The following is a 15,045-nucleotide window of genomic DNA, read 5'->3' as shown; positions in this document are numbered from 1 at the left end:
ACTCTTCTCCCCATCCCCCAGGCAAGGTTTATTAGTTGAATTTTTGGTGGTGGTGGTGGTGGTATTTATAACTCATTTCCAAGAAGCTGATGCAAGTGGTCTTTGTTTATATAACTTGTGATTGCTACTCATGGCTGGCTTGAGTGAAAGAGAATGTCCAGGCATTCAGGTCAAAGAGAGAGTTCAGAGGTATTTTGTGCCCAGGTCTGAACCTCTGATCTTAGCCAGGGTAGTTATAGCCATTGACTTTTAAACTGTGCAAATACTAATTACATTTGTTATATGAAAGAATGTGGGACTTTTTACCTTTTTGTTTGATTATAGGCCTACCACAACTGACCAGTGTCTAAGCATTTTTTATTGCTACACTGAGCTCCCTGCTAGATCCTAGATAAAATAGGCCTCATAGCTTGGAATGGATATTTAATAGTAAATCTGTCTGTAACTCTGAAAGACTAGCAGTGCTATTTTCTCCTCCCAAGAACAGCCCATTCTAGAGGAAGCATGACAGCCAGAACAAGGAAACAACAGTTGGCAACAAGTTCTCACTGTCCAGCAGATCGATTTCAGCTTGCAGAGCTGCCCCCTGTTCTGACTTTGTCCTGTCTGCCTACTCTTTAACCTTGCCTCCAACTGTTTCTCCAAGTAGTTACTCAATAAATTTGCTTGTGAAATAGAAACAAAACATAGAAAGATTTGGAGAGCATCAAAGGTCATCATCCCTGCATGGGGTATAGCTCAGCAAGAAAACAACAAGGCCATTGTACAACCATGCCAGAGAACCAGCAAACAACACCAAGTTGCCCAGTCCCAGCTCAGCTCAAGTGTCAGCTCAAGGCTGTTCTGCAGTTTTCATCTGCTCTACCCCAATAAACTACCTCTGTAGGTGCTCACTTAGCAGTGGATCCCCTCCTCCGGGATCTGCTATCTAAGCAGCTATTTATTTGGGGTAGGGTGGGAGTGGGGGGGTCAGGATGATGTGTAAAAGTTCAGGGCTTTTAATGCTTGCCCTTGCTCTAAAATAATCATATGGAGACCTGGTATATTTATTAATAGCTTGCACTAGAGCTGGGCAGGGTTCTTTCTCATCTATTGTAACCTGACTATGCTAGTCTGACCTACTTCCCAGCCATGTGGTGTTACCTGCCATCTTGTCTTACCCTGCTGATTCTGCTCCATCTGTGTCCTCCTCAACTAACCCTCTCGTGGTCACTTGCTCATAGCAAATTCCTCTCTCGTTGCTCTCTACCAGAGACTCTCTCACTGGGATCAGAAGTCTCTCCTTATTCTCTTCTTGCCCAGATACTGGCTGATCAGCCCTTTATTAAGCAATCAGAGGTGATGGGAAACACTTTTTATATAACATCAAGATAGGAGATACTTGACAATGCCAACATGTAGAATACAGACAGATTTCTGAACTCATCTGAATACAGAGTGCACAGAAACATCCCCCCCCCACACACACACAACATTGATGGCTCTCTCTCTCTTTTAGGAGATAAGAGTTTAGGGCAGAGTGTTGGACAGTTGTGAAAATGCCATGCATCTATGTTTGAGAGGAAGGGATGCTAAAGGAAAAGGGTTATTGTTGTTTTATTGTTTTTCTTTTTTCAAGGTGCTGTCTAACTATGTAGCTCTAGCCGTCCTGGAACTCAATGTGTAGACCAGGTCAGTCTTGAACTCACAGAGGCCTGCCTGCCTCTCCCTCCTGAGTGCTGGGATTAAAGGTGTGCACCACTATGCCTTGCTGAAGGACAGTTCTTTTAATGACAGACTGCTGCCTGGCTTTTCTTCAGAGATATTTGCAAAAGAAACTAGAGAGGAAAGACTTGGTGTTCTGCTTGGACTCCACTTATTGCTAAGATTTAAGACAGTGAACTGGTACGAGCTTTGCTTCAATGCAGTGTCATGGTCCAAGGACATATTTCCAAGCATGAAGGAACACAGGTGATCCTGTTTGATGAGTGCAGCCTCCTGAACTGTTCTGCATAGAATGACAAGGCAGACTGACACAGCTCTCCTGTGTACACACTTCCCATTCTGTTTTACTGCTTTCAGTAGGGGTCAAAAATCAGTCTGAAAAACCCCCTACATAAGAGCCTTCTGAAGAAAATACTTTATTTTGGGGCTGGAAAGAACATTTGCTGTTCTTACAGAGAACCTTGATTCAGTTCTTAGCACCCACATGACTTGTCCCTTCTTTAATATTTGGTACATATTGCTGTGTTGTATCTCATTATATACATGAGCCATCTCTTATAGAACACAATATTTTTTGATAGGAGAGTCTTAAAACTATCCCTTGATACATCTGGGGCAGAGCTTTCCATTTGTAAATTCGCACTAAATGGCTGGCAAATTGAACTACTCCAAGCACTGAAAGGAGCAGTGTGAGTTGTCTCAGACTCCCAAAAGCTGGGACTGCAGGCATGTACTAGCACAGCTAGCACTCTGAGCATTCTGAGGCCAGAGGTCTCCTAGCTCCTATCATATCACTAAATGAATGTTGTCATTTGTTACATGCCGTGCTCTTCTCTGGTCAGGAGCAGGCCTGGGTGTACATACTATCTAGTCCTCATATAGCTCTGAAGTATGGTATCTTCATTTTAGGTACATGTACTGACATTCAGAGAGATATCGCCTTGGGTTGTCGTCTGATAAAGGTGCTGAGTTGTAATTTGAACTTTGGGATGTCTGGCATCAAAATCTACTTCCTCCCCCATCCCCAGTAAGCCACTTTTTTCTCCCCACTTTTTTCTAGACCCATCCCTGGAAGGCATGTGTGGCACTGAGCATGCCCAGCTGGGGGAAGATGGGCAGCGGCCGCCGCGGTGCACTTCAACTACCTCATCTCAGTCTGAGCCTTCAGAGCAGCTTAGGCACCAAGGCAAGATCCTAGCATCTGAGGACCCCAAAAAGAAGCGAGCTCAGAAGCCCTCTCACATGAGAAGAAACATACGGTGAGCTGTGTTCTGGGTAAGGAGAAGTGGAGAGAGTATCACTAGTAGTTATAACAGAAAAATTAATCTGGGCAACAATGCCCTTTCCAATGGTGTCCAACTCTGAACCATCATTAATAGTGCAGATGGCACATATGGTGACACATGCCTGAAATACAGGCGCTCAAGAGGCTGAAGCAACAGAGTCATGAGTTCCAGACCAGCTAGATTACATAAGAAGACCCTGTTGCAAAACAGCAACACCACTACAAACCAACCCAACCCAACCCAACCCAACCCCCCAAACCCAACCCAACCCAAACCAAACCAAACAAAACCAAACACAACCCCACACAACCCAACCCAAACCAACCCAAACCAACCCAACCCAACCCAACCCAACCCAAACCAAACCAAACCAAAAACCCAGTAGTAAAGGGGCAGTTCAGACCTGCTGAGCTGCCCAGAATGTAGGGAAGATGGAGGTGGGGATGGGGGTGGGAGCAGCAGTGCTTGACCATTGGGAGGCCATAGGTGGCAACTCAGTGACGATAGGGTCCTCTGACTTAGACTCTTCCTTATGTCTCAAACATGAAGTTTAAAGCCGGTCAATAAACATCAGCAACAGCAGAAAACTCCCCATAAAACTGTTATTGTCACCTCAGAATTCAATTTCAGATGGTAGGAGACTGACCCAAGAGTGGGGTCTTCCTGACCTAAGAGATAACCAAATATAACTCTTAACTTTCTAAATCCTCAACAACCCTTCCTTCTGCCAGATAACAACTTGATCTATAAGAGGAGATAAATAACATGTTTTCCCGTTTGTTAGACTTTGTTGTTCTTCCTTTGTTTGTTTGAGACAGGGTCGAACCCAGTAGCTCAGGCTGCCCTGGAACTCACTAGGTAGCCCTGGCATTGAACATGTGGTAATCTTCATATTGCCTGTCAAGTGCTGGAATTACAAGTGTGGGCCACTGTGCTTGGCATTGCCCCACAGCTTTCAAAACATGTATGGAAACTTGAAAATATTACTCTAAGCTCAGAAAATAATGATACAGAATCCCTATTGCCCTATTTGCCTGCCTGACAACTTTAACTGTTTGTGTGTGTGTACCCATGTATTGTGTATTTATAGCATAGTGCATGCACTAGAATGTGTGGAGACTACAGTAAGACATCAAAATGTTTTCCTCTATTGCTTTCCCCCTTATTGCTGTGCGGCGGGATTTTCTACTGGACTGGACACTCATTTTGGCCAGAAGCTCTTAGGATCACCCTGTCATTGCACCTGATAGTAGAGTTATAAACATGTTCAGTCATTCCTGACATTTTACATGGGTGCTGAGAATTTGACTTAAGGCCTTATGCATGCAGAGCAAGCTCTCCTAACTACTGAGCCATCTCTTCCTCCATCTCATGGCAACACACACACTATATCTAGTGTAAACCACACAGTTTTATTTAACTTTTGGTCTTTTAGTTTTTATTTGTGTGTATTTGCAAGGGTGTGGGGGGGGGCGTGAGGTGAGAGGAGGATGTTCATTCAGTGTCTTCCTCTCTTGCTCTCTACATTATGCCCTTGAGACAGAGTCTCTCCCTGAACCTGGAGCTCAGTGTTTTTCAAACAGGAGAAAAGCCAGGCATTTGCTGACTAGCAAGCCAAGCACCCTGTCTTTGTCCTGTCCTGTCCCACATCTTGTGTCCATATCACATGGCCAAGACCAGCTTTGTAGGTGGATGCTGGGAGTTCTCATTCAGGTCCTCATGTTTGCACAGCAGCTGCTCTCACCAACCGAGACATCCACACAGTCCCTTGCTCTCTGTCCTTGATATGCAGAGTCAGATTGCTGGGGCTGTCTGTGAGAAGAACAAATAATGAGGGAAGGATGGTAGTGTAGAACCATTTGGGCTTTTAGTCTGCTGGCCCCCATCCTGTGATCCCTTGCCTTTGAACAAGGCCTTACTCATTACAGAAGTTGACAGGTGAAGCTTCTCTTCCCTTCTACTCAGCTCTCTGGATGGATGGACATCAGCAATGGTCAGTTCTCTCTTTAGTTACCCAAGACATTACCCAAGTCTTTTTTGTTTTTTGTTGGGGTTTTTTTTGGAGAGGGGTGGGGGGTGTTTTGGGGTTTTTGTTTTTGTTTGTTTGTTTGTTTGTTTTGGTTTGTTTTTTTTGGTTGTTTTTGTTTGTTTGGATTGGTTTGGTTTTTGAGGCAGGGTCTCACAATGTAGCTTTGGCTGTCCTGGAACTCACTCTGTAGAGTCACTATGTAGTTCCATGATGTGGAACTCAGAGAGATCTGGCTGTTTCTTCCTCCTGAGTGCTGGGATTAAAGGCTTGCACAACTACACCCAGCTACCTTGCACAAATCCTAAGTTAACTTGAAGGGGTGTCTCTGGTTGACATTTAGAAAGCTACTTCGGGAGGATCAGTTGGAGCCCGTTACCAAAGCAGCACAGCAGGAAGAATTGGAAAGAAGAAAGCGCCTGGAGCAGCAGAGGAAAGAATATGCAGCCCCTATTCCTACTGTCCCTTTGGAGTTCCTACCTGGTAAGCAACCTTCTGCCAGAAATGACCAAGAGTCCAGGAGGAAAGGCCCTTAGCTTGCAGAGTGGTCAGACAGATCTGGATTGTGGTCTAGCAGGAATCCTGAAGCACCTTTGCATGTTGGCAGCCCTCCACTGTCAGAAGCGCTGCCACTTAGAAAGTGGAAATAGATGAACACATTAATTTTATTGAGGCTTGTTATTTTCCCTATAGCTTTAGATCTTAGCATGCCAGAAGAACTTGGAAGGGAGACTGGGAGGTTTTTTTTTTTTTAGCTTTCCTCTGTTTCTGGTCTCAATGATCATTCCTCATTAGAGCAGCAAAGGAGAAAGGTGGGTAAGCACTTGGGGAAATATGTTTGAGCTAAGTGGGGAGTTTTATTTTATTTTTTTAAATTAAACTGTAGTGTGTGTGTGTGTGTGTGTGTGTGTGTGTGTGTGTGTGTGTGTGTGTGTGTGTGTGTGTGTGTAGAGGCACATTTGTGAATCGTGTGTAGAGGCCAGAGGATAACTTGGAAATATTGGCTCTCTTTCTCTATGATGTGGGTCCTAGTGAGTACATTCAGGTCCCCAGGTTTGGCGCCAAGAACTTTTATCTTTTGAATGACCTCACTGGCCTTAAATGTATTCACTTCCCTCTTTCTTTTTCCAGAGGAAATTGTCTTACGAGCTAGTGATGGTCCCCAGCTCCCTCCTCGGGTCTTGACCCAGGAAGTCATTTGTTTGGACAGTAGCAGTGGCAGTGAGGATGAAAAAAGCAGTCGAGACGGTAAGAGGGCCAAGGAGCCTCTGTTCACATCCTGCTGGTCAGTGTTCATCTGTACTGCAGTCTCTTGTTCGATTTCTCGCTCCCTCGCTCCCTCCCTCTCTCCCTTTCTTTCTAGTTGTTAGTGGTGGAGGTGTTAAGGTCTTAAACTATAGTCTAGGCTGGAACTCATAGTAATGCCCCTGTCTCTCGGCCGTCTGAGTGATTGTACCATCACACCTGACTTGGCAGTGCTTTTGAAAACCCAGTCCTAGTTCATTTGGTTCGTGGTCTCCCTCTAGCCCACATACCTGTGTTAGCCTAGCCTACCTTGTCTCTGAAAGAAAGAAACTTTAAAAACATTTCTTTTGTAAGTGGTGACAAGTTTTAGCTCACTACCTGTCCCTTTCACTCTGACAAACCACAGTACTCTGCTCCTTTGGTATTTTTTTCCCTGACTCAGAGGTCATTGAACTGAGTTCTGGAGAGGAGGACACTCTGCACATTGTGGACAGCAGTGAGTCTGTCAGTGAGGAGGACGAGGAAGAGGAGAAGGGTGGCACCCATGTGAATGACGCCTTAAACCAGCATGACGCTCTTGGGCGGGTACTTGTCAACCTGAATCACCCTCCAGAGGAGGAGAATGTCTTCCTGGCCCCACAGTTGGCACGGGCTGTGAAACCTCATCAGGTACAGCCAATCTCCGTCCTAGTCTCCTTTCCTTTTTCCTTGCTGCAGCATTGCCTGCTGCTGGTTATCAGTATTATAGCCTGTGAGGTACTTGTTGGATCCCAAGAGCAGCTGCTGGAAAACCCTGATCCAGGTGATGTTTAAAACGTCCTTTGGATATGAACAGAGTGGGGAGAGAAAAGAGATAAGCCTCGGGCTAGCCCTCTCAAGGAGAAGTCACTGCGGGGATCTGATGCATCTTGACATCCAAGGGGTGCTATATGTACATGGTGCCCATACATACATGTACTCAGGCATACACACACATACAATGAAATAAATACTGAAAGTGTACCACATCTTGGTTCTGATGGAGCAACCAGGAACAGCTTGAGCGATATAAGTTCAAAAGACATGAAAGTCAGACATTAGGGAGTTTCTGAAAATTGAGAGCCTTATAGTTTGTATTGATCCAGTGCTTGGAACTAGGACCGGTGAATGAACACCTACACAGTCAGAGATCCACTCAGTTTCAGAACTTCTCACGGCAAGACCTATTGGGTTGCCTAGAGGAGACACCCCCTCAAGCACAGAGTAGCCAGGCTGATTGAAAGACCTTATCAGGAGTTTGATGTTGAAGACTCTTTAACTCCTATGGGACCTTATACAGCATCAGTGCTATTTTGTGTATTGCCAAGATGACTGTCACCACCCAGAGTGACAGAGAAACTTCTGTAGACAGTCAGGGTACTGGGAAACCTCCATCTCCATACAATATCTGACATAATATATGCTTGCTTACTGACCATTTCCAAGTGAGTACAACTGTGTAGGTCCAATCTCTGGTAGTGTTTCTAACATTTATGTGGTTTGTTTCTTGTCAGATTGGTGGGATCCGGTTCCTATATGATAACCTAGTGGAGTCCTTAGAAAGGTTTAAGACCAGTAGTGGCTTCGGCTGTATCCTGGCCCATAGCATGGGTCTGGGGAAAACTCTGCAAGTGATCTCCTTCATTGATGTCCTTTTCCGCCACACGCCAGCCAAAACAGTCCTTGCGATTGTACCGGTAAGAGTTTGTAACTCGCCCCTCTGAACATCTCTGGGTACCTAAAGGCTTGTTGAGTTCAACTTTGAGCTCTTGTGTGTATGTGTGTGTGTGTGTGTGTGTGTGTGTGTGTGTGTGTGTGTGTGTGTTTGTGCACGTGTGTGTGTGTATTGGGGCTAGGGGCAGTTTTGTTTAATGGTAAAAGTGATGATGACCTGAATTCAGTCTGGGAACCTGCACAGTGGCAGGAGAGTAGAGGACTGGTTCCCACAGGTTGTCCTCTGACCTCCACATGTACATACACAAAATAAATACGAGAGGGAGAAAGAAGGAAAAAGCCAACTCTTTTGGGCTTGTCATAGGTGAACACTCTTCAGAATTGGTTGGCAGAGTTCAACATGTGGCTCCCGGCTCCTGAAGCCCTCCCAGCCGACAGCAAGCCTGAAGAAATCCAGCCTCGGTTCTTTAAAGTTCATATCTTGAATGATGAACACAAGTAGGTGGCCTACCTGTCCTCTCTGTCCTACTCATTTTAGACTTCTCAGGGACTATTGAAGTATGTCTTTCCGTCTTTCCAGGTTTGATTTCTTGATGTTTCTTTCTCTGTCCTTGCTCACCCCTCAGCCCCAGCACACACAGTTGTTCAGTGCATTCAGATGGCTACAGCATAGGAAGAGTGAAGTGTTTTATTTCTGCTCTAGGATGCTTTTCTGTCATAAAATATCTGCAGCCTACACACACTTTCTGGTGCATATGGCTTTTAATAGTGTCTAATCTGGCCTACATCTGTATCACTGGGTATGGCAAAAGCCCACCCATCATAACATGGCACAGTGAGCCCATCAGTCAGGAGATTCTGAGTGACCCAGCAGGTGGCTGGTCCCTGCTCTGCTTTGTCAGAGTGTAGGGCCATTAGTTGATAAGTCCATATGCTGTTATGTGTTAGTGCAGCACCGAGAGGGCTTGGGTGTGAGTAGAGGTTCTGCCAAGGAGCTTTGGTTCTCCACTGTCTTTGCCCTTGTACTTTTTTGTTTTCTTTTCTTTTGTTTTATCACTGGATTCTGGTCAGACAAAAGGTGGAGTGTTGCCTTTCTTGCCATGACTTGTGTTTACCATGGGAATTACCTGAAATGCTTTCTGGAATGTTGTTTTGTAGATATCTGTGCAAGGGATTAGCATTTTCTTTTGCCCTCTTCCATGCAATTACAGATTCTCGCTGTTTAGCCTGCATCAATGGTCCAGTCCAGTATAAAGTAGTATTTCTGGGAGACTAGGAAAGTCCTTGGTTAGCTAATCTACCTTGTGCTTGCTGCCAAATAAAATCTGCCAATAAAGCATTCCAGATATAAATCAATGCAGCTTTGATGAAAAAAATTGTTACTGATTAGCCGCTGAAACAACAATATTTTCTTTTTGTTTTACTTTTTAAAGATGAAAAACCAGCTTTATAGAACAGCTTATATCTCACACAGTTCTTTCTTCTGCAGGACGGTGGCATCCCGTGCTAAAGTGACGACTGATTGGGTTTCAGAGGGTGGAGTGCTGCTAATGGGGTATGAGATGTACAGACTGCTCACCCTGAAGAAGTCCTTAGCCACAGGCAGACCCAAGAAAACCAAGAAACGCTCTCACCCGGTCATCATTGATCTGGATGAAGAAGATCGGCAGCAAGAGTTCCGGAGAGGTGGGTGGCTTATCCTGGAGATGTCAGGGCTGAAAGAGGCCAAAAGTACCAGTTAGGTTTGCAGTGCATTGTTACCATAAACCAGCCAGCTGGGTGGAACAACCTTCAGTCTTCAGAAAGGTACATTTTTCTAGAAGCCACATCTGAACTCAAAGGACACTCCCTGCTTTTGTGTCCCTGGAAAGTAACCACTGCCATTACCAGTTCACAGAGATGAACATGGCTGGGCATGATGGTGTACATACTTGAATCACCTGGGAGGCAGAGGCAGGCAGGTCTCTGAGTTTGAGTCCATCGCTTTTTACATAGTAAGTTCCAAGGCCTTCCAGGGCTACATAGTGAGACCCTGTCTCAAACAAAACAAAACAAAACAAAGCAAAACAAAACATCCTCTAAAGCTAATACAGAGACAGAAGAGTAGTGATATTTGTACATTTATAAAAAGGAATAATCTCAGTTGGCTGTTCACAGTTTTATTCTATCTTTAAAAGAACAATATTTAGGGCTCTAGAGATGGCTCAGCAGTGAAGAGCACTTATTACTCTTCTAGAGGACCCAGTTTTTCCCAGCACCTACATGATGGTTCATGACTGTAACTCCAGTGTCAGGGGATTCAGTGCCTTCTTCTGACCTACAGGCATCAAGTATGCACATGGTATACAAACATACATGCATGCATGCATACATACATACATACAAACACTCACACATAAATAAAATGCATAATCTAATAAAATTAAAACTTTAATATACGATATATATTTTGGTAATCCTTTGAGAATTTTATATAATGTGTTTTAATCACCCTCCTCCAACTGCCCCCCCCCCCACCGACCTGCCCTCTCCACCCTTACCTCCCTACTCCTATTCCTGCAACTCAAATTCAGTTTAAGTTACTCTTGGTGGTGTGTGTGTGTTGGACCCTCTGGGGGTGATATCGTTGAAGAAAGTGGACTGCCCCCCTCCACTCCCTGTGAACCTCCCAAATACTAGTAGTACCTCAGCTAATGTTGGGAATCCCGCCCACCTTCCCTCCTCTATGCTGAGGCTTCACCTGGCTTGAATGTGCCTGGGTTTTTTGCATGCTGTCTTGATAACTGTGAGTCCCTGTGCTTAGCTGCTCTGTTGTGTCCAGAAAACAGATTTCTTGAAATTATTTACCATCTCTTCCACAAAGATGAGAGAGAGAGACAGAGACACGTTTTATTCATGGCTGAGCACATAGACTGCATGTTGGCTCATTGTGTGTCTCTGTGTTAATTGCCCCTCTGTAAGGAGAAGATTCTCTGACGAGGAATTAAGAAATGTACTGACCTATGGGTATCCATTCTATTTTTTAAAGAACCTTTGTTTAAAGAAGGTTTTTAAGGATGTAGAAACCATTCATTTTATAAGTCTTCATTCTGTGGTATGTTTGTCCTGGGTTTGCTTCTGTGCAGGGTGAACGTGCCATTTACAAGGATCAGTGAGTGACTGTGAGACCTTGTCCTTAACCAGCCCCTATCAGCCAGCCTTTAGAAGGACCCAAAATGCTGACTGACAAGAGCCCACTGTGGTGTCTAGGGTTTTCATATGGATTTTACTTAGAGCTACTTTTAATCCTAAACTCACAATTTGTACAGGACTCCCACCCCCAATCCCTGTCCCCCAATTTTTTAAATCCCAGAATTGCAAGTAATTTTTACTTTTAGCTTAAAAAAGAAAATGTAAAGTGAATAAGTAAAATAAGGAAAGGAATGGGGATGAGGAGACATTAATGCAGGAGTCAGTGGCGAGGGTCGCCTCACACAGAACATGTAGGAGCTTATCTGGCTGCTTCCCTTTGGTCAATGGGGGCTGACTCTTGCTTCCCTGCTTCCTTCATTTCTTCTGTCTTTTCCAGGGCTCTCCCCTACTTCTCATATTATTGACTAAGAGCAGGCCCTCTCACCCTCTGACTCCGGATCCTCTTCCCTCCTTAGAGTTTGAGAAGGCCTTATGTCGCCCTGGTCCTGATGTGGTAATCTGTGACGAGGGACACCGCATCAAAAATTGCCAAGCCAGCACCTCACAGGCTCTGAAGAACATACGTTCTCGTCGGCGGGTAGTGCTGACTGGCTACCCTCTACAGAACAACCTCATTGAGTACTGGTGCATGGTGGACTTTGTGCGCCCAGATTTCCTTGGTACTCGTCAGGAGTTCAGCAACATGTTTGAACGCCCTATCCTAAACGGACAGTGTATTGACAGCACACCTCAGGATGTCCGCCTCATGCGCTACCGGAGCCATGTTTTGCACAGCCTCCTAGAGGGCTTTGTGCAGAGGTGAGGCCCGGTTTTCTGACTTCTTCAATGGGAAGTATGAAGGGGAAATGTTACCACTAGAGAACTCTTCCTATGAGGCAGCAATAAAATTGAACGAGTACCGATGTATTGTTTGTAGTCCCTGGAAGTGTAGCCTATAAGCTCTTCACTCAGAAGTTGTCTTTGTTGAATGTGACAACACATGTCTCCTAACACTCAAGAGACTGCGTCTGAGGCCAGGAACCTCAAGCTGGTGTCATCTAAAGTTACTGAAGTTGGGGATTTAGCTCAGTGGTAGAGCGCTTGCCTAGAAGCGCAAGGACCTGGGTTCGGTCCTCAGCTCCAAAAAAAAAAAAAAAGTTTAAAGTTACTGAAAATACCTGTTTTAACTTGTTTTTTTAAAAGTAAGAATGAGCCAGCATTCTGCTGAATCAAGAATATATATTCTAGAATATTGCTCTACCAGTTGTAGCATTCTCAGTTGATATGGTGTAGGCTGGCTTAAAGCAGCTCTTGATTTCCTCCTGGTAGGATGACAACCGTAGGAAAAGCTCAGAGGGGCATCCCTGAATTGGGGCAAGAACCAGGGTTCCTTTGCCCTAATTACCCAGTTAGTTGTGACTCGGGACGGGATCATTTTGTCAGTATCATCTTGCTCCAACATCAGGAAGCATTGCATGTCAAGAGATTTTCAGAAGAGGTGTGACCAGAGTGTAAGGCCATGTTTTTATCCTCAACACAGTTCCAGGGTGTGCTTCCTATAGGCCACCTCTGATCTCTTTGCCTCTGTAGGAGAGGCCACACTGTGTTGAAGATTCACCTCCCTGCCAAAGAAGAGAATGTGATCCTGGTGCGGCTTTCTCAGATCCAGCGGGATTTGTACACACAATTCATGGACCGTTTCCGGGATTGTGGTAGCAGTGGCTGGTTGGGGCTGAATCCTCTGAAGGCTTTCTGTGTATGCTGCAAGGTAAGTGGGGCCCTCAGGGAAATGGATGGAAACTAAGGGTGCACATAAGTCCTAGGACTGGGTCCTCATGGGAATTCTTGGGGAAGGAAGACTAAAGTGGAAAGGGCTGCCCTCATTCACAACATTGGAGTATTTCCAGTTTGGGGGTTCCAAACAAGACATGCTGATTGTATGCCACAAAACTTCTTGGTGCTGCTCATATAATACGCTCAGTGCTTCCTTTTTGTCCTGAACCCCAGAAACCATCCTTTCTTACTGACTTGGAAAAAAAGGGTGCTAGAGGACCATTGTGGGATAGATGTATTTTTACTACTTTGTGACTGAGGCTGGACCTATTGGTATATGCCTATAATGCTAACATTCAGGAGGCAAAGGTAGAGCATAGTGATTTGGAACAGCTTGAGCTCCATAGGGAGACACTGCCTCCAAAAAGTAGAAAACAAAGAAGTTATACAAAGTACCTTTTTCTTGGTCTGTACTTGATATGTTAGGTATTGTTCCTGATTCACCACTTAACTGGAGATATATCTCTGGGATCAGGTGGAATTTCTTCACTCACTCGCTTGCCCATCCCACCCACCCACCCATCCATCCATCCATCCATCCATCCATCCATCCATCCATCCATCCATCCATCCATCCATTCAATTAGAATCTCATTGTATAGTCCCAACTGTCTTGGAACTCAGATCCTCCTGCCTCAGCCTCCTGAATGTGGTGCTTACTAGTGCGTGCCACCACACCTGGTGATAGATGGGGTTTCAAAATATCTCTTGTCTTTCGAAACAGAGTTCTACCACATTGTCTTGACTGGCCATAAACTCTTGGCAATCCTCTTGCCTCAGCCTTCCAAGGGCTATAACACATGGCTTTCAAAATACTGCTTTTGTAGCCGCTGCCCTGACCAGAGCCAGGAAACAAAAGCAGAAGTGTTCTTTCGATAGTATCCTGGGTTATGTTTTCTTCCTACTTTCTCCTTTTCCAGGAATCTCAACTTTTCCTACGAGTCGTTCCTGAAATTACACCCAACTGGTTATGTATCAATCAGATTTTTTTCATAGGGATTCATTCGTTTTGTACAGTAGCTGAATGTAGCCACACAATAAAAACAAAGCATTCTTTCCCTGTCTGAGTTAAGAATGAAATGCTAGTGACACAGCCCTTTTGATTATACACCAAACACAATGGCACTTCTGTTCACATGTCATGGTCATCAAACTAGCAGTGAATTACAAGCTTTTTGACTAGAGCGGGTATATTCGGGGGTATTTAGCTTTGGGAATGCAATGTGAGCTGTAGCATCTGTTTGTTTGAGCATGTCTCCACACTCCTTGGGACACCCTTGGAATGTTCTCTGCTCTATCTATACTTTTCCTTTGTTTAACTTTAGATCTGGAACCATCCTGATGTGCTATACGAAGCCCTTCAGAAGGAAAACCTAGCCAATGAGCAGGACCTAGATGTGGAAGAACTTGGCTCAGCAGGGACCAGTACCCGCTGTCCACCACATGGCACAAAAGTCAAGGGAGAAGATAGTGCCTTGCCTTCCTCAATGGGAGAAGCAACCAACAGCAAGTTCCTACAGGGAGTTGGCTTTAATCCTTTCCAGGAACGGGGCAATAACATCGTTACATATGAATGGGTGAGTCAAGCAGAGACTCCAGTAACCACAGCTGTTTCTGAGGAGGGATGGTGATGACCAGCCTGGGGAGAGGAGAGTGTACACACACACTGCAGTGAGGGGCCTGTGAAGGAACCCTTAGGGTTACCAGGCAACTGCCAGAGAGGAGAGAACTTTATTTCTACCCATCTAGCCTTGGGCCCGCCCCAATCTTCCTTGCTTCTCTTTTGCAGGCCAAGGATCTTCTGACTAATTATCAGACTGGAGTCCTGGAAAACTCTCCCAAGATGGTACTTCTTTTCCACCTGATTGAAGAGAGTGTGAAGCTTGGGGACAAGATTCTTGTATTTAGGTGAGAAGATGGTTGACATCCGTAGGGAGGATGAGAGCAGCATCTACAGCGTGAGGCCGTGAGGCTTCATGGGGCTTCATACTTGCACTGTGTTTTCCCTGTGCTCTGTGACCAGGCACTTGTCGGTTTTCTTACATCCCAGCACCTGACCCAGGTTCTTCTCTTCCCCACAGAGAAGAC

General features: G+C 45.1%; 1 protein-coding gene across 3 annotated transcripts in view; it reads left to right on the top strand.

Annotated features, from left to right (window-relative positions):
• Rad54l2 (RAD54 like 2) overlaps window positions 1-15,045 on the top strand; it is a 100,756-nt gene that overhangs the window by 69,458 nt on the left and 16,253 nt on the right. The window contains exons 2-13 of one of the 3 annotated variants that reach the window (XM_032910493.1): window positions 1,619-1,671; window positions 2,765-2,963; window positions 5,360-5,499; window positions 6,148-6,264; window positions 6,704-6,930; window positions 7,794-7,976; window positions 8,318-8,451; window positions 9,443-9,639; window positions 11,601-11,943; window positions 12,715-12,892; window positions 14,283-14,534; window positions 14,747-14,865. In XM_032910493.1, the coding sequence (XP_032766384.1) occupies window positions 1,659-1,671; window positions 2,765-2,963; window positions 5,360-5,499; window positions 6,148-6,264; window positions 6,704-6,930; window positions 7,794-7,976; window positions 8,318-8,451; window positions 9,443-9,639; window positions 11,601-11,943; window positions 12,715-12,892; window positions 14,283-14,534; window positions 14,747-14,865 (2,102 nt within the window). In that variant the 5' untranslated portion in view covers window positions 1,619-1,658. Of the gene's footprint in view, window positions 1-1,618; window positions 1,672-2,764; window positions 2,964-5,359; window positions 5,500-6,147; window positions 6,265-6,703; window positions 6,931-7,793; window positions 7,977-8,317; window positions 8,452-9,442; window positions 9,640-11,521; window positions 11,944-12,714; window positions 12,893-14,282; window positions 14,535-14,746; window positions 14,866-15,045 lie in introns of those variants that run through there. The other 2 variants (XM_032910492.1, XM_032910494.1) reach the window with 2 other exon arrangements.

The sequence above is a fragment of the Rattus rattus genome, chromosome 8 (assembly GCF_011064425.1).
Source record: "Rattus rattus isolate New Zealand chromosome 8, Rrattus_CSIRO_v1, whole genome shotgun sequence".
Lineage (NCBI taxonomy): Eukaryota > Metazoa > Chordata > Mammalia > Rodentia > Muridae > Rattus > Rattus rattus.
This window is presented reverse-complemented; position numbering and strand designations above follow the sequence as displayed.